Consider the following 25046-nt stretch of genomic DNA (forward strand, 5'->3'; position numbering starts at 1 on the left):
CCCAGGGCTCCTCTATCTAGGGTGTCTCCAGGGCCCACTTTTGTCCTCACATCTACTGACCACCTTCCCTGAGCTCCCCCATGACTGTGTCCTGGGCAGACCCCAGCAGGGGGGTCCCAGCCAGGCCTGAGCAGTGAGCTCTTCTCTCCTTCCTCCTCCCTGTAGAGTGCAGGGGTGATGTCTGTGTACCTGTTCATGAAGAGGTATACCGCCGAGGACATGTACAGGCCTCACCCTGGCTTCTACCGTCCACGTCTGAGTAACTGCTCCGATTACTCCGGCCAGTTCCTGCACCCAGATGCCTGGATCCGGGGCCGCAGCCCCTCCGACATCTCCAGCGACACCTCCCTTCAGATGAACAGCAACTACCCAGCCTTGCTCAAGTGCCCCGACTATGACCAGATGTCATCTTCTCCCTGCTGAACCCCGGCCACCCCCCTGCCTGGACTGTGGACAGCCAGACAGCCCTTGCCCTCCTCCCCTGACGGCCCTTGAGCCCCAAGCCTGTGGTTGGCAAGCCCAGGCCACCCACTGCTTAGCCCTGTTGTGTGACCACATTCTCTCCCTGCTTCTCCCAGAGTAGCTCACACCTCACGTGGATGTCAGGACCCTGGAGCCAGGGAGCACACTGATTGGCTGAGAGTGCAGGTGAAGCCCCGCCTCTGGGGTGCCAATCCCAGCAGTGGCTCAGCAGCGCCCCCTGCCCTGGGAAAGCTGGTGTTCTGGTTGTTATTGTACCCACACTCCCAACTCCACACCGGGCCAAGGCCAGTTCTGAGAATGCCCAGTCCCTGACATAGCAAAAGGACTAGAGTGCTTACCAACGGCCTGGCCTCACGTTCATGACCTGGGCCATCCAGCCAAAAACGACTCTGATAGGAAGGTGTGGCTGGCTCTGAGAAGTATAGCAGGCATTCCCCCTGAAATGCTGTCACACCTCTCCCTCCTGCGGAACCCCACCGCCCAGGCGATGGACCTTCCCTCCTCCCGTCCTCCAGAGCCCAGCAGCCCTGAACCCAGGCATTAAGGCTGGGTCTGAGGCCACGCTGAAGAACTCACAAAGAGGTGTTGGCAGCTGTCTTAATAGCATGGCCCCTTAATCACAGATTCAGCAGGGGCCTTTAATGCCTTAACCCAGAGAGGGGACTCTGTCAATGAGAATTTGAGAATTCGGTTGGTCTGGGTCAGTAGTACCAGGCACTATGTCTGGTCCTGGAGGTACTGTCCCTGTGTACAAGGGCCCTATTTCCCACTGAAGGCCCTACAGTCTCATCACATAGACAGGTGTCTATATCACCTAAGTACAAGGCAACTTTCAAAGGAGCTCCCTGGGATTTGGAGCTGGATTTGGTGACACCTGGCGCATTTGGAGCCTAACCAAGCCAGGCTCAGACTGCTCCAGCTGCCCCCCCAAGGGTGCCTGTGGACATGCTCCTAGAACCCTAATATAGGTGAACATCTGACATAGTGGCAAGTCAGGTGCTTCCAGAAGAACAGGTGGGGTGACACCTGTTGTCCTGGGGGGAACCCTAGCTAGGACTCAGGAAACCTCTGCGAAGTTCCCAGGAGGAAAATGGCGGAGGAGCCACTGCCAGCCATGACCCCCTCCCATCTCCAGGAGTTGGCTCATCTTGTACATTTTTTATTTTCAGACTTTAGATAGAAAAACAATATCATGCTCTCCTCGCTGTGTATTTTTGGCCGTGTCTGCTTTTCTCTTGGAGATGCCATTAGGTATAGAGCCACCGTGGAGGGGTCTGGCACGAGGTATAGGAAGGCACCCCGCAGGCGCCTGGGGAAAGGCAGCGTCTTATTCAACTCAGGCTGCCAGAAACCACCAAGACTCAGAGGCTCAAACAACAGAAGTTTACTTTCTCATGGTTCCTGAGGCTGGAAGTCAAAAAAAAGGTCAAGTTGTTGGCTGGATTGGTTTCTTCTAAGGCCTCCTGCTTGGCTTGCAAACGGCCTCCTTCTTGCTGTAACTCCCACAGTCTTCCTGCCCATGTGCCCCTGAGGTCTCTTGGTATGTCCAGGTTCCCTGTTATAAATACACCAACCAATTAGATTAGGGTCTGCCGCAATTAACTAGATGATCAATTTTAATTTGATCACCCACTTAAAGTCCTGTCTCCAAACATAGTCACATTCTGAGGTCTTGGGGATTAGGGCTTCAATGTAAGAATTGGGGAGAGGGCCTGACTTGGCCCTTAGCAGGCAGGTTGGTTCACAGCTTCAGCGTGGTAGAGGGCAAAGGAGAGAAGCCAACCACTGACTCACCAGGGATCCTGGAGCAACCCCTCCCGCTCTGAGAAGCTTGGTAGAAATTGCTTCCAAACCCATTCCCCATATACTCACCCACAACCAATGATTCAGTTCATTTTGCTTTGTGTGTGACTTTTCAACCCTTGTCTATCAACTGATAGCAACCACAAGGCCCAGCTCCCATGCCATTGGCACCCTGTGATGATCCTCCTCCTGTTCTTTGGTTACTGTGGGCAGAACAACGCCCAAGCCACTGGGCCACCCGTAGCAAAGGAGTCAGCATGCTTGGAGGCAACGGGAAAGCACTTCCAAGCTGGACAATGGTTTAGATGCTGTCTACTCCAATTTTTGTCATTGTAATTAGCTCCTAAGATGTCCTTTTCTCTCTCTAAAACTCTTTCTCTGTCACCATGCCAGGCTTGTTTTTGTGCACACAGGAAAAAAATAGAATCCACTCCTAAATATAAGCTGCTTTTTGACTGTGGCATGATTAGGATGGAACTTTACCAGACTGGAGGATGAGGGGCCACATCGAGGCATGCTTGCCCTGGAACAGACAGTCTGCAGGTTGCTTAGGGACAGGCCATTTTCTCCTCTCCTGGGGGTTGGGGCCACCAGTACCGTCTCATTTCCCATCTCTAGATCAATCTCAGAACCAGAGGCTATTTTGTAAGTTTCTCCACAATCAAAAGATTTGTACGTCAAACATACAAGTAAAAAAAAAAACTCAACTCAGAAATCATATATGATGCCAAAGTACTGTGGATGATATAAATAAATATGAATAAATATCATTCCCAGACGTCAAGAGGGAACCGTTCTGACTCTGGGTCCCTCCCACCTGAAGCTCCTGGCCCTCCTTCTTGGCCATGGGTGAATCACAACATTGCCCCACCCGACATCGCCAGATGAAGGGAGAGTTTCGGGGCAACACAGACCTGAAGAGGGAGAATCAGAGGCGATCCCTGGATATCACAAACTTTCAGAGATGTCCCCAGAGGACCATGTGTAAGGAGAGTCCCCTTAATGTTTGAGTGATTGTCCCTTGTCCCCAGGTAAAGAACCAACAGGATGTCTATGTAGGAAGAAAGATGTATTTTAAGGAATTGGTTGGTGCAATTATGGAGGTTTGGCGAATCCAACCCAAATCTGCTGGGTGAAGCTGACCAGCTGTGGCTGTAGTTCAAGTCAAGAAGCAGCTTGTGCAGAAGCGTCTTTGCCCAGGAGAACCCTGACTTTGTTCTATTCAGACCTTCGACTGATTGGATGAGGTCGATTCACATTATGGAGAATAACTTGCTCTTCTCAGCGTCACCGTTTAACTGATTTAAATGTTAATTGCATCCATCCAAAATACACACAGAACCATCCAGAAAAATGTTGGACGAAATATCTGAGCCCTGTGACTCAGGCATATAGAATTGACCATTGTAAGTGGGAAAGGGGCAGAGGACAGAGAGGAAAGCGGTATTTCACCTTAAGGTTCTAGCAAATTGGCACACGGGCCACTGAATGTATGCACCCGATGGGCAGGGCACACGGGGCAGGTTTGTTGCCCACACCTGACAAATGCACTCGTGCACACTAATGTGACACTTGGGAAGTTGATTAGCCTTCAGGACACAGCACTGTGAGTAGGGAGTGGGCACAGGGGTGAATGAACCTGTGGCCTCTGCAATACACGCCCATTCTCCTGCAAGCAAAGGCCAGGACCCCGCTGGTGGTACCTGTGGGCCCAGCTTGATGGCTGCTGTCCCCTGGGGCATAGGAGGGGTGAGGCTCGGTGGCACCATGCAGATCCAGCAGTCCCCTTGGAAGTGGAGGTGGTGAACCATAGCCAGGCTACAACCCCAGAACCCCCACCCCCCAGAACTGTGCACCCCCAGAGGTGACTGCCTTTGCAATTGGGTTCCAGGTGTGCATCGAGTGATGGGAAATGGGCGGGTACCCAGGACCCATGTCTCCCAGGACAGGGGCTGGACCACAATCACTGGTTCCCTCAGAGCGAAGGTCTCTGGATTCTCACGTCCCTGCGCTGGGATCCTATACCTATGCTCTGTCACCTTGTACAGATCACACTGTCCCTGGCCTGCCTCAGTCTCTGATGTGTAAGGAGAAGCAGCATGCCCTGTGCACCTGCTGGAGGGCTGATTCTCTGTCTGGGTGGCCCCACCCTAAGGATTTTCACACAAGGGACCCTTTCCCTGCTAGTTCCAGGGAAGCAGTGGTCCTTATACTGAGTCCTAATTTCCTGGGGACCTCAGCTTTTTCATTCCTATAATGAGAGGAGGTGGCTAAAGCCACCTCTCGGCTCTGCTTCCAGCTCTGTCCCAACTCTAAAGACGAGATTTACAGGCAAAACTCAACCTAACTCAAGCCATGAGCCCCCAGCCCCGGCCCCCAACCAGAAGCACCCAGATGATACCCTAATGTTATGAAATTTAGATATCAGACGCTGGGGGAGCCCCAGAGAACAAGATGTCAGGCCACTGCAGGAGGAAGGGTGGAGAGAGGAGAAGCAGCAGAATTCACTGTCCTGTTCTTCCTCCCAGCCACAGGGGAAGGGCAGAAGGGGCGCTTCCAGCCCACCATCTGCTCTCCTGGATAATGCTCTGGGGAGGGGGTCCTGGGTCAGCCAACTCCTGAAGTTCAAAATCGAGAGGCACCACTTTCACGCTAAGTGAGGGGCAGAAAGATGCTTCCTGGGTGCTGTTCCCAGGTGACTGCGCTCAAACCCAGAGCAAATGTTCCAGCCACTCCCTCTGAGCAGATTGCTAGAATGCTCTGAGCCTCAGTTTCTCCGTCCACAGGACGGGCAGCACCCCCAGGCTCTCTTCCCTGGGAAGGAGAAGAAGTAGTAGCCATATTGAAAACTTAGATGGGGATTCTTGTGGTGCCCAGTGGAGAAGACAGGCTGACTCGGGGCTGTGTGGGCTCAGAGTCTCCATGACTGAGCCGAGCTCTGCTGGCCTGTCACGACCCAGTCCTGCTCTTCTAACCCCTCACTCTGCTCATGGCCTAGGAGGAACTTTCTTTACACACCCCACACCCCTCCTCGCTATTAGAAAGGGCAGTTTCGGGGGGAAAGCTGACCCCCCAGGCCCACTGATCTGGCTTTGACCATGGTTCTCCCAGGGATTCTGATGTTGCCTTGGGTCACCACCTGTATCCCAGGTGATATCAAGGCGTGACATGATGCTCTAAGCCTCAGGGATAGGATTCCAGACACCTGGATGTTTTCAAAGGCCCCCAGATGATTGTAATGGGAAGCCAGGGTTGAGAACCACCAGCTTGGACCTACTGGGATCTAATCACTGGAGCCGAAGACAAAGCCATCTTCTCCTGAGTCTAGTTGGGGAGGAGTAGCTTCCCAAACAAAACGTAGAAAAGGAAGAAAATGGTGCTGAGTGGGCAGTCAGGGAGTCTGAAGCCCCCGCACCCTCCCTGCTCCCTCCCAGGCTGTGCAGCCAGCCCCACCTTCCAGGTACCTTGGGCTCAAGTCTGTGCCAGCCTGTCTGCTCCTGAGCCCTCTGCCCCATGAGGTGGTATTCACTGGGCTGCAGCAACCGCCTGTCCTTGAGAACCAGGATGGCAGTGCTCAGGTTTCTGGAGCCACGGTGTTCCCTCCCAATGTCAAGGCCAAGGGTAGACTTATGGATTCCCTGAGCAGGACCCCATGAATCTTCAGAAATGACCGTGCAGTCTCAGGGCTCCAGCGATAAAGTGTAGGCCCATCTTCATCTCTGGCCTTTGAATAATTCATTTTGCAATCTGCAATCGCAAAAAGAGCAAAGCTTGAGGGCTTTGGAGTTTTCTGGCCAGGCAATAAAAAGACCACGTATCGCATCTTCACAGCCGACTGAACGAAGGTCAATTTCTGTTTTAAATTCGCTTACACTTATACACCTCCCCTTTTCAGATACAGTACAACCCTGTGTGGAAACACTACGAAGTCTATTTTTTAAGAAATCCAAACACTATGTACAATGCAAAGTCTCCTCAGATTGTTATTTTTAAAAAATATTTATTTCCCAGTTTTTTTTTTTTAGGTGGACACAATATCTTTATTTTACATTTATGTGGTGCTGAGGATCAAACCCAGTGCCTCACACATGCTAGGTGAGCACTCTACCTCTGAGCCACAGTCCCAGCCCCAATAGATTGTTATTTTTATTAACAAAATTATCAAGAGACTCAATTTCAATAGGCCCAACAAGAGGCTCCAGGTGGGTGTCATCTGTGAAAGCCACAGATGCCTGAAGTGATCAAGGATGGAGGGGCCCCAAAATGGCAGCTCATAGACTTAGGACTCATCCAAGAACAGATCCACCATCTTGAATCCAGGCACAGTCTCCTGTGAGTGTCGGTTTAGACACCAGACTTCAGCTTCAGCTCCCACAGAAGGGCCTCACCAAATATCATCAGCACCAGCGAACACACACAGATCTTATCAGACAAAAAACCTGAGGTCTGCAGCAGATCCACTGCTTAAAAATAGGAATATGAAATAGTCCTCCTTATTCAAAGGTAGAAAAGAAGCCCCAGGGAACAACAAGGACCAACCCGTGTTCTACTGTTGGGTTATTTAGAAGCAAATCTCAAAACGCATATCATTTCTTTGGTAAATATTTCACTGTATATCCACAAGAAATGAGGGTTCTTTTAATATCATACCACCAAGGATACACTTCAAAAAGTAACAAAATTTTCTTTTTTCTTTTCTCTCTTTTTTAAGATTTTATTTATTTATTTATTTATTTTGCTGAGGATGGAATGCAGGGCAAGCATTCTACCACTCAGTTACATCCCTAGTTCCACAATAATTTCATAATTTCATCAAATATCCATTTGAAAGTTCAGATTTTTTCCCATTTATATAAATATTTATAATAAATAATAAGTTAATAAATATATTATGTCTATGTGTTTTCGTTTATCAAGAGCCATCTAATAGCCTTGCATTGCCAAGACGATTCCTGCCTCCTGCATTTCTGTTCCTCTCTGGGTGTCTCCTCCTCACCCTCCCTTGGTTGCTGCAGAGTGTCCCATAGCTTGGATTTTTCTGACTGCATCCAGATGGTGTTGGTGAATATTTTCTTCTGTTCCTTCTATGTCCTGTGAATTGGTGGGTGGCTCTAGAGGCTCAATTGGAAGCCGGTCTGATCTACTGTCAATAAAACTTCAGGAGACCTGTGGCATCCTTTGTGAAGTTAGTGATCATTGACGTCCTGGCCCAGGTTCATTATTTTATTTGGGTTTGCAAAAGATGTTGTTCTGATACCATTCGTTCCTCGTTTTTGAGTGGAATTCTGCTGTGAGAAACTTCCCCTCAGTCCATCTCTGGCTTCTGCACCTCAGTCCTCATTCTATTCTGTAGCTGCTTGTGCCCTGTGGGATGGACTCCCCCAGTCACCAGTGGATGGACACTTGGGTTGTTTCCAGCAACATCCACTAGTCAAATTTTGCCCCCCGCCCCCGCCCGCAGAAAACATTCTTTGATCTCGTTTTCTTTTTCGGACACAAATTTCCAAGTTGTGACTATCCTGTTGGTCTTTCCAGCCCTGTGCTTTCTCTGTGCTCCAAGGATGTTCCACAACCACATTGCAAGTTCTCTGGTTCAAGAATGGCCACTTCTTTGCCAGGGTGGAAAAGGCTCAGAAGATCATTGCCAGGGAAGCTGGGCATATTTCAGCTTCTCCCCACCGCAGGGCAACATGGCCAGGAGCTAGTGCCCTCCTTCTCTGCCCCCACACCCAGAGGGGCCTTTCCTAGAGCTCCCCCACCCTCCAGCTGTGAGTCACCAGCCTCCCAGATTCAAACCCCACAGGAAAAATGCAAATGGATTCTGGTGACTAAGGAACTAAAGCCACCTCCGTGTGGGAGAGGATGTTATAATATCAGGCTGTCGCCAAATTAACATTATTAAACAAATGCACAAAAATAGCAGCCATAATTATTCCCATACAGTAGCGCTCTCTGGAGCTTTCAGTGCGTTTTTGTTCCCCCCCTAAACACAGGGCTGTCTTTGCTGCTGCTCCATTGGCCCTTCCTCCTTCCTCCTTTCCAAGACATTGCTGAGGAAGGAGGTCCCAAGCAAGCTCCCAGAACCTCTTTGTTTCCTTAGGGGAGAATGAAATGGTGGGAGCTAAGATTTCTTCAATGCCGATTTCTTTCCAAAATGGAACTTAACTGAATCTTTAGAACAACCTAATGAAGGAAATGCTGTTATTCCCACTGGACAGATTAGCAAGCTGAGTCCAGGAGAGGTGATTTAACTTGCCTTACAGTTGCTGGTTTGAAGGCCTGTGTTTGATCAACCTGTGCCTTTGCCCTTGGCCCTCAGCAAATGTTCCTCTGATCAACATCCCTCAACCTCCTGCTGCTATAGAAAACTCTCAAGTCAAAGCACAGATTGGGTATCCCCGATCTGAAATGCTTGGGAGCAGAAGTGTTAAGAATTGGGGTTTTTGCAGGGGAGGGGGGGGATCAGGTTTTAAAATATTCACATGTATATAAAGAGATATGGGAGGGATAGGCTCCAACTCTAAATATGAAATTCATTTGTTTTATATACACCTTATACCCATAGTCTTGGAGGTAATTTTAGCTTTATGTGATGTTGTTCTATTTTTCATTAACTTCTGTTCATCACCTTCAGCCTGGAATGTCAAGTGTGTCCCCCTGTTTCTTGGGGCCCTGGATGGCGGTCAGCCACACATCACACCTTCTGTGAGACATTCCTCACCCCACTCCCAGTCCCATTTCCCCCCAGTGTGGCTTCCTGGGCTGTACGATAGACGTAAGTAAATCCTTCCTCTTTTTCTTATTGCTGCTACCCACAGGGGTATGTGCTAGCTATTACACAGTAGAACAGAGAATAAGAAAAAAGAAAATCGTGGGTAGTGCATGGAGATCTTGGCCTGGGGTGGGCATCGGGAGGGACCTGGTTGAGAATCTGGCCTGCACAGGTGTCATTCTAGTGTCTTTGTGGTGATATAGGGAATCTGGGCATGTGAAGAGAAAGTTATATTGCAGCCGAAAGGAGCTGGGGGGCGGGGCCTTTTCTCCTCTGGGGATGCTGAAAAAGCTGTGTGTCCTGCACCTGTGTTTGCCCCATGAGGTCAGATGTGGAATTGTCCACCTGTGGCGTCACGTCAGTGCTCCAAAGCTTTTATGTTTGGGAACAGTTTGGATTTTGGATTTACGTATTAGAGATGTTCGCCTATACCTGCCCGCAGCACGGTGATGGTTCAGGTTAGCCCTATTCCAGGGAGCTCCATGTCTCCCTGCACCTTAGGCTGGGCAGTGAGCTGCACAGGACAGCAGAGCAGGACTGGAGGAGGGAGGGGCCCAGGTAGAGGCTGGCTGCCTAGCAAGCTGGTGCCGGGAAGAAGGTCCCAAGCAAGCTCCCAGAACCTCTCTGTTTCCAGGAGAGGTTATTTAACTTGGACACCAGGTCACAGCAAAGAAGCGAGAAGTCCTGGAAGGGGTGGCCCGAGCACAGATCTGATCATCTGTGCCAACCAGGCTGGCCAAGCTGGCCGCATCATCACCAGATCCCGCACACTGCCGCCTGCAGGCCCTGCTTCTCACTTGTCCTGCACATCACCCCCCTCCATCTCCTCATCATGCCTGCCTCCACGTTAGAGGCTGCAGACAGAACACTTATACAAACAACGCACATAAAAGGTGGCCTTTAGTCCCGTGGGCATGACGACATCGAGGGCCCTCCCAACAGCCACGGTCTCACTTGGAGCTGGACATGGAGACAACAGTGGGCAAACCCAGATCTGGCCCTGTTGTCCCCAAGAAGATCACAGACAAGCAGAGAAGTGGTGATGATGATAAGGACAGTTATCACGATGTGGTGAAGCCCCACTTGGCCCCCCTTCAATAAAGTCCCCTGTTCTGTCCCATCCCCCACACCCCACCCACCAAAGGGATGACCCTCCTCCACCAGCCCCTTTCTCTGGGAATCGCTTCTGCTGCAGAGAGCCACCTAGGGGTTGAGCCTGTTCAACAGCTGGGCTCCTCCCTAGCCAGCTCCTCCCTCCCACCCGCCATTCCCAAGGACCTGGCTCCAGGACACCCTCCTACCAGCACACCAACTCGTTCCCATTGTCTGTTTCCTGAGGAATCCCATCTACAGCACATTATCACTGTGATTACATAATTGCTAATGAGATCACCAGGGTTGCTGCGCACAGGCACCAGGAATTGCAGGCAGCCATAGAAGTGGACCGGGGAACACATCTTTAGCTTTCCTCTGCCCCGTGGCCCTGCTCCCTGGCGACGGACCAAGGAATGGGCAAGGGACGCAGGCCGGGTTGGTCACAGTCCTCACCCTGGGTGCACGTGCTGAGCCAGACGTGGGCCAGGCCCTTGGTGAACATTATTGCACCTAACCATATAAACTATATGGTCTCACAGGGGGCTGAAAGGGGTGACTTGTCCAAGGGCACACAGCTAAAAAGTGGTGGAACTGGGATAAGTGACCAGCTCAATGTTTTTCACACTGGGCTGTGAGGGATCCTTGGGCATCCCTAAGGATCCACAGGAAAGGAGAGGGTGAAAGAGAGGTTGAGTGGGTGTCATCCCCCTATCCCCACCCCACTTCAACCGTGGCAGGTCAACCTGTACCAATTTTACCCATTAGGCACCCAGGGTCAGCATCTCAGGCAGCCTGTGCCTGATGTCCCCAAAGTCACAGTGAATTTTATGCACAGGGGTGGCTGGAGTCAGGCAGTTCAAGTAACTAAACTTTTTTCTCTGCCTCAATTCTTTTTTTATCTTCTGGTTTTGCTCTGCCCTGAGGAACTGCACCAAATAAACCAGCTTCACAGCTTCACATCTGAGAGAGAGGACCCGACCTCACTGACAGCATCGTCAGTGGCATCCGCCTCCCTCTGCACACTTCTGTAGGTGCCATCGTTTCGAGACACTGGCCTCTGTGGAACCTCTAGACTGCAAGGTCTGTTTTTAAAATGTAGTTCCCAGAATGGGTTCAACTCCCAGGGACTACTGACTTTCCTTGGACATTGTGCATTTGTTCAATCTGTTGTTGTTGTTAAGAAAATGACATAGGGGCTGGGGATGTAGCTCAGTGTGTAGAGTGCCTGCCTTGCATGCACAAGGCCCTGGGTTCAATCCCCAGCACCACACACCACACAAAAAGATGACATAAACTTGTAACCTAACATGCACGAGTGCTTTGAAAATTGGCTTTTTAGAGTTCAAAGTCAGTGCTTTACACTTACCTCTTCATCGAGTTACACATTTGTCTGCTCAACACAGAACTCACACCTTCAAAGAACCTTTTTTTTTTTTTTTAAATTCAAATGCATCTCCGATTTTACAAGGAGAAAAGCTAACTCTGCCCTCTGATGGCTAACTTGGTTTCTTCTTCTTCCGCGTGTTTTCTTAGGGTAGAGTTGGACAGATGGGTTCCCTGCATTGTCTTGACCTAGCTTTGTCTTGACGTTTTCTTTGGAATTATGCTCACCTGCTCGTGGAGATGCAGAGAAACCCGAGGTGGCTGGAGACGGCACTTTCAGGAGCCTGGCTCTTCAACTCCAGCCATCTATCTGCCACGGTGGCAGAGAAGCCTCTCTCCATGAAGAGCCTCTGAAAGGACTCTAAACCAACCCAGTGCTTCATATTTTAATTTGAAACTCAGAGAAAAGTTGCAAATACCAAACAACTTTTTTTCCGAACTAGAGGCTCCCACACTTAGGATAAAGGGCTCCCTGGGGACCTCAGTAATTTTTTTCACAGTGCTCCTAGGCCAAAAGAAACACCTTTTCCTTCTTTTTATTAGGTTCCTAGGTCTCCATGCCTCCATCTGCATTCTGTTCCGTAGCTGCAGAAGTCCTGTTGTATGAACGTTCCCAGGCCCCAGTGGATGGACAGTTGGGTTGTTTCCAGCAACATCCACGAGTAACATTTCACCAGCCCTCCCCCTAGAAACCGCTCTTTGATCTTGTCTTCATCTCTGACACGTATCTCCAGGTCATGAATATTCTTTCTGGGTCCTTTTGCATTCCCTCTGTTTCAAGGGCATTGAACAAACATACCATGAGACTCTCAGACATCTGCCTGCTTAAATAGCTCAAGAATGGCCACTTCTTTGCCAGCTTTTGGAGAGACCTGGAGCAAGTCTAGAGCCATTCCTTGGCAGGCCTAGTCGTGGTGGTCTGACAGATGTTGCCATGTTTCCCTTGGACATTTAAAATCTCCCTGGCACCCCTGGGAGGGCACTACAGCACTCAGGGGTACCTAGGAACACAGTCTGGGAACCATGGCCCTAGGCTACTAAGTTGCCCACTTGATGTCCCATCCTCTTGGACATCGGTAGCCTGTATCTCCTGCAAGGAAGGGAGGCTCCTGCACAGCCCCCACGTGGTCACCTCCATCAGGATCCACAGTGAAGTATCTCCACCATCAAGGGCCACACTAAACGGCAGTACAGAGGCCCATGGTACGCTAAAGGAGGGGGTGACCAGGGCAACTAGTGTGATCCTTTGGGAAGTTCAAGGATGAAAGGGAGCTGCCCAGGTGGAAGGGCACATTCTAGGTCCACCACAGGACTTTGGGCATGTCTGGAAAGGCTGTTTGCTGAGGCTGAGCCCAGGGCCCACCTGAGACAGGAGCCTGGACACTGGAAACTTAGGAGACAGTTCGCATCAGCTTTTGCACTGCTGTGACCAAAATACCCAACCAGAACAACTTACAGGAGGAAAAGTCCATTTGGGGCTCACAGTTTCAAAGGCCTCAGTCCACAGATGGCTGACTCCATTGCTGTGGGCCCGAGGCAAGGAGGCACGGCGTGGGGAAGGGCCAGCAGAGGAAAGCTGCTCTGCTCATGGAGGGTCAGGAAGCAGGAGAAACTGAAGGGTAAGGGACACAGGGAAGACGCACCCTTCCAGGGCACACTCCCAGTGACCCACCTCCCCCAGCCACACCCCACCTGCCTACAGTTACCGCCCAATCAAAGGAGGACGGACCAGTTAGGTTACAGCTCCCAGTCTAATCACTCCACCTCCGAGCATTCCTGCATTCGCCTCATATCCAAACCATAACAAGGCCAGAGACAAACGACCCTTGAACTCCATATTTTGGACTCTATTTTAGAGGCAGTGGGGAGCCAAGAGAGGTTTCAGACAAGCTGGTCAGCAGAGGGCAGATAAGCTGGGTCCCTTATAAAAGTCTCCTGGGCAGCAGCAAAAAATAGAGGAGCCAGAGAGAAGCCAGACTGGGAGAGGAATTGCAGACTGCTCGGGGTGGAGCCCAGGTGGGGCTAGGGGCAGAGGGGTGACCCCCCAACAAGAGCCAAGTCCTGCTGATTCCTCTCCTACAGCAGATCACAAAGAAGGAGACCGGCCTCTGCTTCTCCTGCACCCGCCCCACAACTGGCCCCACAGCAAAAAGCATTTCACAAACATTTAATGATCTTGTCACCAGAAAGGTACCTTCCAAGTGGGTAGTGGGACCTCAACTTGGCCCCAGGCTGGCTTTTGACTTGTGCCACTTCAAAGAATTTCAGGACACAATGGAAGCAAGGTACAAGGAAAGAGTTATTAAAGGACAGCAAAACAAAGGTCAGTGGACCCCAGAGACAGAGGATGTGCAGCCTGTCTCTCAGAGAAGAGGAGAGCTCACACGGGGCGGAGCTTTCTGACCGTGTATAGGATTTTTCCGGAAAAAAAAAAAGTGCAAGTTCTCAGGCCAGCACACATCAATCATTGGATATTCAGAGTTCAGAATGTTTCTTCCTAGGTAAGCGGTCTAGCCATAAATCAGTTGCGGCCACGATGTGAAGGTCTTTGAATTTGGTGACATTTAAATTGATTATGCTCTTGTTCGGGTTGACCCGGTGCAAACATACCCTGGAAGTTCTGTCCGTCTAACTAAAGAGACACCATGGCTGGTCATTCTTATAGATCCGGGTCTCCATCCAGTGTCCCTGAGAATCCACCATCTCCATCTCAACGCAGACACATCCAAACATACACTGGAGGAGCTGGCTGCAGCCTCGTGGGGGAGATCAGCTCTCCGGATGCAGCATGACATCTCCGTTAATTCTGGAAGCTCTGAATTCAGATCCATTTCTAGGCTGTACCGTGTGGCTGCTTACCACACTCTCCCTTCCTCAGGAAAAAATATACATAGCAAGAAGCACTCTGTGATTGCCACGGGGAGTGAACGAAGACACCCGCATAAAGTTCTCAGCCAGCGCCTGGGACAGAGTAAGGTTGTTATGACTGGGACCTGGAATGATCCCCAAAGTTCTTGTATTGAGAGCATGGTTCCCAAGGTAGCAAGGTTCAGAGGTGGGCTTGCAGGCAGCGACTGAGTTGGGGGGGCTCTGCAGAGTTGTCTCAGAGCCCCACATCTGAGCCTTGCTGTGCTCATCATCAGAGAATTACTCCACTCACACTAAGGGACTACTGAGGAGTGGGACCCAGTTGGGGGAAGTAGGTCACGGCCGGGGGAGGAGGGTGCCCTGGAAGGTCTTCTTCAGCCCTTTTCTTTCTCCCGCCATCCCCAGGTGCCATGCGCTGACAGCTTTCCTCTGCCACGCTCTTCCATCATGATGCTCTGCCTTGAAGCCAGCCAACGACACACTGCATCCCCGGAAACCAGGAGACGAAATAAACCTTTCCTCAAGTTATTGTCAGGCATTTTGGTCACGGTGACAAAAATAAAAGCAAATTAACCCAAAGGGTAAAATAAATCCTGGCTCCCTGGTACAGCTGCACACACAGTTAATCCCAGCAACTCAGGAGGCTGAGGCAGGAGGATTGCAAGTTCAAGGCCAGTCTTGGCAATTTAACAAAACCTGGTCTCAAAATAAAAAATAGTAAGGACTAGAGATGTAGCTCAGTGATAAAGGGTCCTGAGTTCAATCCGCAACTTCTGGAGAGATCTGTACCCCAATAACGGAGTCTCTTTCATCGCAGACCAAGCCTAGGGTCAACTGAATTCTTCAGAAAGAGATGTTGGTGGGATCTGGGGGGCTTGGCTCTGGAACCTGAGGAGGCAGATGGGGATGGCAAGGGGTAGAGTGGGTTCCCAGACTGCAGAATGGGGAAGTGAGGAGGAAAGAAGGTTCCAGAAGGGGGTTGGTGTCTATGGAGGATCCAGCAGAGTTGTGAACAGATACTCTGACTCAAAGGGTTAGGCAAGCAGCGAGACCAAAGAGGGGCCAAAGCACGGACCAGGAGTGCCACACGGGACAGGTGGTGTGGGGACACTGGGAGCAGTCCCAGAGCTGGCGGGGCAGAGGGCAGGAGGAAAGGGGACAGCAGGAAACAGAGTCCCTGCCTTCTTGCATGGCAAGCCAGAAGCCAGGGTGTCCTCAGGGGCACAGGGAGGGAACCAGAGGAGTCTCAGCCTGAGGTCTAGGCCGTGGGGACACACTGCGGCATCTGGGGAGAGAAGGAAACCCCTCCCAGGACAATCTCACTCAGCTCCCAGGGGTGGGCAGGAGGGCAGCCGTGGGCCCACGTGGACAGACACGGCAGGAAGGGGGCTCTCCCGCGCCATTTCTTAGCTGCAGTCTTTGGAACCCACTCTCCTGGGCGGGAAGGGGTTTCCTTTGGGGTAGTGGCCTGCAACGCACTGAGCAGCCATGGCCCTGTGGAATTCCATGCTGAAGTCCTGACCCCCACCGTGAGGGTACGGGGGGGAGGGGGGCTTTGGGAGGTGATGATGTCACGAAAGTACGTCCCATGAATGGAACTGGCGCCTTTTGTGAAAGGAATCCCTGAGAGATCCCCTATCCTTCTTCGGCCACAGGAGGATACAAAAGGAAGTCTGCTGTCTGCAATCTGCAAGGGCCCTCACCAGACCCCAACCACACAGCACCTGATCTCAGACTTCCGGCCTCCAGAACTCTGGGAAATGAAGGTCTGTGGCTTATAAACCGTCCAGGCTACGATTCACTTTTGGGTTTTAGGCTTTTGCTTTTTGCAGTGTTGGGCATCAAAGCCAGGGCCTTGTGCACGCTAGACAAGGGCTCTCCCACTGAGCTACACCCCCTGCCCAATGGCGCTTTCACCAACCAAACTAAGGCAAGCCCAAAGATGATGAAAATGAGGGGTTTTTGTTTTTGTTTTTAAGAAGCATCACCAAAAACCCACTGTGGTTAAATCACATTTACTAGGACAAGAAAATAGAGAGAAAGATAGCTCTAAAGCGCGCGCGCGCGCACACACACACACACACCCCCCAAATGCCAAGCTTCGGAAGGCAGAGCAGGTGTTCCCCGCTGGGAGGACGGTGCAATCAGGAGGCTCTAGCTGATAATTAAGCTGCAAACATGCACAGAGCTGCTTCTCTGGCCAGATAACATTGCAGGTTGTTCCCAAATCCCATCATCTCTAGCCAAGGAGAAGAAAAATGTGGGGGAATCTAGCAATGACCTCTGAAAGATTTCACTGCCAAAGGTCTCTAACAAGGAGGACAGGCCAGGAAGGGAGGGCCAGGTCCCTCAGGGTGAGCTGGGTCTCTGAGGCTGTGGGAGAAGAGGCTGAGGGTGGGGAAGAGCCCTAAGGGGGGTCCCCTTTTCAGCTCTGGACCCCTGTTCTGAGAGTGCACTGCTCACTTCCATTGAAACTTCCAGTTTCTCTGTCTTTGACAATAAATTTCTAAAACAGCAAAATTCAACTTGTGAATTTAGGACCCATGACTAACTTTCCTGATTTAATAGAGGCACATCTGTAATTGACCTCGGGGGCCATTTAGGGAAGCAAGTGCCTCTTCCCAGGACCCAGATCTTTGGCATGGAAAACATCTAGTGTACAGATGCTGGTCCAGCAGGTTCTGGCAAGTTCTGGGCAGAGCACATCTACCCTGCTGTTCTGATGCAACCAACCATCTTGGTGCTCTGGATGCTCTGTCTGTGACTAAAAAGCCAAATGACTTCGGGTCTCAGATATAATCTACTAACAAGTTCTCAGACAACAAATAATGGGGTGCTAGACATTAAGAAAATACAGGGCTGGGGTTGTGGCTCAGTAGTGGTAGAGCACTTGCCTAGCATGTATGAGGCACTGGGTTTGATCCTCAGCACCACATTAGAAAAAAAAAAAACTAAATAAACAAAATAATGGTATTGTGTCCATCTACAACTAAAAATATTTTTTAAAAGAAAATACAAATTGGAACAGGGGAGCTTAAAAGAATAGCTGACCCAAGGGCCTCTGTGATCCAGGAAGGATTCCCAGAGGAAGTGGCATTTAAACTCAACCCTGAGGAATGAGTCACCCAGGGAAGTCCTCAAGCAGAAGTGTTCAGGGGACCGGCATGTTCAAAGGCTCTGTGGTTGAGGTGAGTATCCAAAAAAATAACCAGTTGTACACGTGACTTGGTGTTTCGGGAGCGGGGACTTAAAGGACCATTTTCCATAAAAGTAGTCAAGTCAAAACTTTTTTCCAAGCCAGATAGGACCAGTTCACAAGGGTCTGTTCTGTCTTCTGTCAGATGTTCGGGTTGATTTTCTACTTCTGAAAACACACAGCAGAGCCCTCAACAGAGAAAAATGTTAGGTCGAGTTTCTAGTGTGCATTTCATGTGTATTCCAAATTATCCTCTAGAAAAGAGTGGGAAGCCACTCACACTGGTTAAATGCCACTCACGTGCCAAGCACGAGACTGGCCCCTGGGCACTAGTTGTCTCACTACGAATCTTCAGATGACCAGAGAGGGTGGTGACTATTGCCCTATTGCAAACATGAGAAAATGGAGACTTAGAAACTCCAAATATCCTGCTCCAAACCAGCTGGCTGGCAAGTGCAGGAGCCTGATATTGCAATCAGGTTAGTCCCACCTCACACCTGCCCTCCTTCCAGAACTGCCTGCTGCCTTCATCTGGGTTTTCATGCAGGGTCACGGCGTTCAGTCATTAAAGAATATTTCTTGAGTGCCTATTTGCATGCCACAGGCTGTTCCATGGAGAGCCCCTTCCTGGACGTACTCATCTTCCAGTGTGGGGAAATAGGGGTGCAGTACCACAAGAGCATACCTAAGATGGTTAGGGGCAATGAGAAGACGAAATAAGATTAGATGGAACAGCCAGGCACAGTGGTGCACACCTGTAATCCCAGGCTTGAGAGGCTGAGGCAGGAGGCTCGAGAGTACAAACCCAGCCTCAGCCACCTCGTGGGGCTCTAAGCAACTCAGCGACACCCTGTTTCTAAATAAAATATTTAAAAGGGCTGGGGATGTGGCTCAGTGGTTAACGCACTGATACCAAAAAAAAAAAAAAAAAGAAAATTAGGTGGAAGAAAACCTAGGGAGGTGACATTTGGGTAGGGACCATTTGTAGAAGCTATTAATGAAGGTTTTGCTTAAATCCAGGAAAGAGAGCCACAGCTTTGAGCAAGAAGCATGCGCAGAGCCATCATCAAGGAGGCCTGCTCCGTCTCCAAGGGAGAAGCCCCATCTAGTGGCCATATCCAGAAACTGCATGGGTCGAGCCAACAGAGACTCAGAACTTGGGTGTGTTCAATGTGCACAGCCACAGAACACAGAGAGATAGGCAACTCCTTTTAAAACCACCCTGTAAAGCAACTCAGTGAGACCCTGTCTCTACATAAATGCAAAATAGGGCTGGGGATGTTGTTCAGTGGTCAAGTGCCCCTGAGTTCAATCCCCAGTGCCAAAACAAATAAACAAACAAACAAAACACCCTGTCGTTCAGAGGCAGTCTCCTGGATGTTCTTAAGCCATAAGTAAATAAATGACCCCTAAATTAATAAATAAAAATCAAACTTCACTTACAGTCATCCCTTGGTCTCCACAAGCGATTGATACTAGGATGCCTGCAGACACCGACCAACATCTGTAGATGCTTAAGTCTGTATATGAAATTGCATACAACCTACACATATCTCTTCATGTGCCCTAAATCATCTTTAGATTGCTTATACTATTTAATATAATGTAAATGCTCTGTAAATAGTATAACAACTCTTCTAGGGAATAATGTCCAGAAAAGGAATAATGTCCAGAAAAGGTTCAGTACAGAGGCGATTTTTTCTATTTTTTGATCCCAGAGTGGTTGAACCCATGGATGCCAAGCACAAGGATACAGGGAGCTGTCTGTGTGTGTCTGCAAACAAATGCCATGTTTTTTTTACAACACCTAGTTACCATTTCTGAATTTAACATTTTTCCTATAAACCAACTTGTTTATTAAATAAATTTCACTTAAAAGGCAAAAATCCTTTGCCATCTCCTACAGTAAATGGAAATTCAGTATCATGCATGATAAAGCTAGAAGCTAGCCACCAACATGCAACACCAAGTCACAATGTTTGACTTCCCCGGGGCCCTTGGCCTTGCTCTGTCTTTGTTACAGGAGGAAGATCAAGGAAAGACACTGAGAGGATAATAATTTTGTCACTGGGAGATTGGATATTATTTAAGGTCATGCCCTGTGCCCTCAAGTTCTGGGGTAAAATGCCCTGGAGACACCAGACACACACGTGACTGTGTTTGCTTGTCCAGGCTTGGAATCTTCAAGCACATTGAAAAATGGCCCTGGTGACCATTAAACAAACCCCAACCCCCAGCCCAGAGAGGTGAATTGATTCTTGCAAAATCACATAAGGGATGGAGAACTTGAACTGAACCAGGTCTCCTGATTCCCACCCCAGAGTTCTTTCTCTGCACCTGGGGAGGCCAAGGTCATCTGTTAAGTACCAAAAATCCTCCTTTGATGGAAAGCTGATGGAATATGAATTCTGTGTGTGATCCTTCAAATGCTTTTTTTAAAGCTTGTGCTTTTTATGTGTGCATTAATAGTCAGGGGGGAAAGAAAGGGAAAATCATTAGGAAACATAGTTTCCTAAAGCAGAATTTTCAGAAAAGTGGCCATGGACAGTTTTTCCTCCCAAATTCATTTCACATCCTAGTTTCTGATCAGTCTGTAGAGACAAGTATTTTTCTGATTGATGTGGGGACTTGGGACAGGAGTGAAGGGAGTGGGGGAGGCTACCTAGATAGCAGCCTGGGTGGGATTTCACAGCAGGCAGCTGTGACTTGGTGACACGCTGCCAGTGCCAGATGTCCCTAATCCATCACTCGCTGGTTGCCATTCTTGGCTCAGAAACCAAAGGAGCTGCTTATAAAATCTAATTGGGAAGAAGAGCAAGAAAAACAGACACGAGAAATTGAGAAGCTCAATCTGGGGTTCCTAAGACTGAAGAAAGCCCAGCTGTGCACCCACCCTAGGCTGCTCTTCTGGGCACAGGGACACCATCCAGGCCAGGAGTGGCTCTCTCCTGCCTTCCCTAGACCTCCTCCATGGAGACACTGGAACTGAGCGTGTTGGCAGCCCAGATAATGAGATTTCCACATCTCCCTGACCCCATCTGCTCTCCTGTCTGCCCAAAGCCCTCACCTGAAAACATGGAATTTGAAGGGACAGTGGCCTTGACCTCTTGGTGGGGAGGAGGACCAGAGAGACCAATTAAGAGTTTACTACAGCTTCTGGACCAGAGTTTCTCAGCCTTGGAAGGTGCAGACCTCATCCTCAGGATGCCCACAGCCTAACGGTTGCATGTGCTGACCCAACACTCCAACTGCACAAGGGCTTACCTGTCACTCCACGTGCTGCAGAATAAATTTGCAGTTTCTTCATCACAACAGCACCTACATGACTTTGGAGTCATCTGTACAGTTTTTTTCTCAGTATCCACGGGGGATAGGTTCCAGAACCTTCTCTGAATCCAAACTCCAAGGATGCTCAAGTCCCTTGCATAAAGCAGCATAGCATTTCCTCAGAACACATGCACATCCTCCTGTGCCCTTGAACTCATATCCAGATTACCTAGGATACCTAATAGGATGCACGTGCTATGAAAATGGTTGTTCTACTACATCACTTAGGGAATAATGATGAGAAAAATCTACATGTTCACTGCAGTTGCAATTTCTTTCTGAGGATTTTCCATCTGCAGTCATGAAACCCAAGGATGGGGGTGGGGGACACTTTCGGTGTCACTCTGTGGGCAGAGCTGCTTTCACATGGACTTTGAGACCCTGACAGTCACTGTGCCTTGGCAGTTCAGGCCTCCTTCCCCTGGAGTCATAAAAACCCCACCTGTGTTCCAGAGGGGCCCAGGAACAGACTCCACACCCTGAATGAGCAGATGTTTATTTTGGGGGTTAATAAATAGTATTTTTTAGCCAAGCATGGTGATGCACACCTGTAATCCCAGCTGCTCTGGAGGCTGAGGCAGGAGGATCTCAAGTTCAAGGCCAGCCTCAGGAACTCAGTGAAGCCCTAAGCAACTTAGTGAGGAACTGTCTCAAAATAAAAAATAAAAAGGGCCAGGGATGTGGCTCAGTGGTTAAGTGCCTTTGGGCTCAATCCCCAGTACCAAATATAGGTAGATAGAAAGAATATATAGATAGCCTTTTTTAAATGCAGTATTTTAGGTTAAGCAGCTGCTTGGGATTCAAGGGACCTAAAGAGCTCCCCTGCAGGGGACCTGGGGTTAGGTGTCCACCCCCCACCACTACTCTGCCCCATCTGAGCAGATGACTGAGGTAAGTGGGTCTCAGGTCAGGTTGGGCACAGAGAAACAGTGGCTTTGCCTGGACGTTGGAGAAGTTGGCCTTGTAAATATACAAGGACTGTCTGGTTTGAAGGTTGAGGTGATTCCAACTCTCTGTCCTTCTATTGTATCCAAAATGCTGTGACTCCTATTTTGCATCGTAGTGTTTAACTGCGTCCTACCCATGACAGGGCATGCTGAGCATCATCTCAGGGCATCATCTCAGGGCAGAGGTTTGCCTGTGCGAAAGAGGGATTTGCACTTATTAGACATGTTCAATTATTTTCAAGGGTAAATCTTATTAAACTGTCTTTTCTCCCAAGGCGTTAACATTTAGATCCTGGCCTTTAGTTCTGCAGTAGGGGGGCCGGTAGGTGAACACCCCATCATAGCCAAGAGAACACACGAACCCAACTAAAGTCATTCTGAACGCCATAGTGCTACGGAATAAATGTTGTCACTGATTCACCCTGACAGCATCTACACAATTTTGAAGCACAGTGATCTGTACCGTCATCTCTTGGCATCTAGGAGCGGTCCTCTCGGTTCTGTCTTCAAAATCCAGAATCTGTACCCCTTTGATGCTGGGTGGGGGGGGGCAGATAAACCTTGAAACATTATTCATCCATCAAAAGGGGACGAAATCCTGTTCCATACTAAGAGATGGGCAAACTTGAAGACATTAAGTGAAATAATCCAGTCCCAAAAGGACAAATACTGTAGGATTCTACTTCAATGAGATACTTGGGAGTAGTTAAATTCACAGAGATAGAAAGTAGATGGCAGTGGCCAGGACCTCATTCCCCACCTCCTTCCCCTCCATCTATTCCTCTCCCTTGTGCTATCTTCAGTCTTCCTGCCCCAGGGCCTTTGCTCTAGCTCTTTCTTCTCTGCGCTTTCCCCTCTGGCCCATATCTGCCTGGCTTACCGGGTCACCTCCTTCAGTGTCTTCCCACCTCCTTGGCCAGGCCTTCCCCTCCTGGCCTAGAAAACGTGCGACTCCAGGGCCCCCACCTCTCCTCCCTCTTTTCACACTCCACATGCTTTGCAAGCCTTGGGCTCCATTGCGGGCTCCCCTCGAGCTCCCCAGGGCGGGGATCTTTGTTGGATTTTGCTCACCCAAAGCAGAGCCAGGCAAACAGCAGGTGTCAATAAATCCGTGACGGACGTCAGGGAGTGTAACCGTGGGCGAGTTGTCGCTCCCACTCCACTTCGTGATCCTACACAGGTGTCCCAGGCGCCCCAAATCGGCTGAAGACCGTGCGGGACCCACCCACCCGGCTGCCGGCGATGATGGAGGCGGACTCGGCACTTCCAAGCTCCCGGCCTTGGTGGCGCTGCTTGCTGTGCCATGTCACAACTTCTAAGGGCTGCGAGAGACTGGGGTTCCCCGAGAGGGGACCGGAGTGATAGTCGCCCTGTCCCCCCAGAGTGCCACGGCTTTGTGCCCAGGGGGACGCGCTGCGTCGGTGGCCCCAGGCGGGGACTGCGCAGCCCCCTCTTGTCGCCGCCCTGCACCTGCCCGGCGTCGCGACAGACCTCGCCGGCCAGAGAGGAGCCCAGAGCAGGGCGGTGTGCACAGGCCCCTGGAAGCACCCGGACTTATCTCCGAAATGCAGAACCGCGTCCCGCGCCTCCCTCGCCTTCTGAAAATCCCACCGCGTGCACATTAGGAAGGGTCATCGGGATCCACCGGGACGTGAGCCACAGCGAGTCACAGGCTCCACGCCCAAGTGCGGTCCCCTCCCGGCTGGCCTCCCTCCTCTCTCCTCCAGGAGCTCGGTCCACCGGGCGGGCTGCAGGCACCGCCTACCAGGCATCCCCAAAGCCTCCTGCGCCCCCTGCGGGTGGGCCCTGCGGGTCCTGTCTGGCGGGGTACCTGGCCCTGGCCCTTCTGCCTTCGTTCCCCTCTAACCCCTGCAAACGTCTGCGGCACTGGAATTGATGTGTGTTTGGAAGCTTCCCCGTTATTGCCCAACGCCGCGGTATAGCTCCAGTTCCCCTGAAATCCCATGAATTCCCAAGAGCTGAGGATGGGAATTTGGACCTTGCCATTCCTGCTCCTTTTCCCTGGGGCGTTAGCATTTGCCCTGGGTAGTTTTGAGGCCAGTGCAGTGACTCTCACCACCGGATGCTCTGCTGGTGGTGGAGGAGGGGTGTGGATCCTACATTTCCCAGTGTCTGCCCCAGGAGGCCACCGAAAGAATGTCTCAGTCTTGCCTTGGGCCTGAGTGGAGGGGCAGGAGGGTATGATGGGGAGGAAACCAGGGGCTCAGAAAAGCCGAGCTTGGGCTCTGAGGGTACCCCTGGGACAGGGTGGGCATGGTTAGAAGGGGCCTTGTGGGGCGCCCACTGGGCTGGCACTGAGTAGTTTCTGTCCAATGGACAAGTGACAGCAGGGTACGTCCAGTGACTGTGTTGGGGCTTCCCTTTCACAAGCAGCCAGCGAGAGGAGCATGTCTCCAGGCTGTGTGGGCACGGACTAGCTGACATAAGGAAGTAAGCCACCAGCAGGCAGCGATGGTGGCCAGAGAGCATCCTGAGGGCATTTGGGTCTCAGGATCCAGTTGCCCCTGATGTTCCATCTTCATCCGGGCACCTTCCACAGTTTTCTTCTCAATTCACCCCACAAACCTAATAAATCCTTGAGCTTAAGCTTGATTGAGTGCATCTGTCACTTACAACCCAAAGAATTCTGACTAAATCCACTCACCTGAGTGACATACTCCCCGGGGTGTCCCCAGTTCTGTGCATCACTGCACCGACTCTCTGCAAAGGAAGCACATTGGGATGCAGAGGAGTGAGTGGAATGCTGTGTAGGGATAAACCTAAATCCGCTCTAACTCATTAAATAATCATAATCTCTGCTTCTTTGCTAATAGCTAACCGCCTCCTAATCGCTGGCATTTGCTCTGTGGAGGATACAGACTGAGGAACAGGACGAGGCTCGGCCTGCCCAAGTCACAGGACGGGTGGTGGAGAATCGGAACCATCCTTCTCGCTCCAGAGACTGAGCTGTTTGCTAGTTATTTGCAGCATGCTGCATAACTGTAGTGTCTAGACTTTGTGGCTAAATATTCTGTTCCCCAGCATCAATTACCTGAATTTGTCTCATTTGGGCACCAGCGTGGTTTATCTCAAGAAATAATTGGCCACCCATGGTCTCAACTTGAAGGAAACCAGCTTAATTCCTCCTCCGTGCCTGCTGCCCAGCCCGGGC

General features: G+C 50.4%; 1 protein-coding gene and 1 long non-coding RNA gene across 3 annotated transcripts in view; one reads left to right on the top strand and one right to left on the bottom strand.

The window, feature by feature from the left end:
* Cacng5 (calcium voltage-gated channel auxiliary subunit gamma 5) overlaps nt 1–2729 on the top strand; it is a 39495-nt gene extending 36766 nt beyond the window's left edge. For both annotated transcript variants that reach the window (XM_040268565.2, XM_021728417.3), the window contains one exon: nt 166–2729. In XM_040268565.2, coding sequence (XP_040124499.1) covers nt 166–423 — 258 coding nt within the window. In that variant the 3' untranslated portion in view covers nt 424–2729. The remainder of the gene's footprint in view (nt 1–165) is intronic.
* On the bottom strand, nt 1898–24591 carry LOC120884058 (uncharacterized). Its single transcript, XR_005726239.2, has 3 exons — nt 22946–24591; nt 20865–22065; nt 1898–2038 (listed from the first exon to the last, which is right to left on the bottom strand). It is a non-coding gene; the product is annotated as an uncharacterized LOC120884058 (long non-coding RNA).
* Between the last annotated feature and the right edge of the window lie 455 nt (nt 24592–25046).

Source organism: Ictidomys tridecemlineatus, chromosome 3 (genome assembly GCF_052094955.1).
Source record: "Ictidomys tridecemlineatus isolate mIctTri1 chromosome 3, mIctTri1.hap1, whole genome shotgun sequence".
Lineage (NCBI taxonomy): Eukaryota > Metazoa > Chordata > Mammalia > Rodentia > Sciuridae > Ictidomys > Ictidomys tridecemlineatus.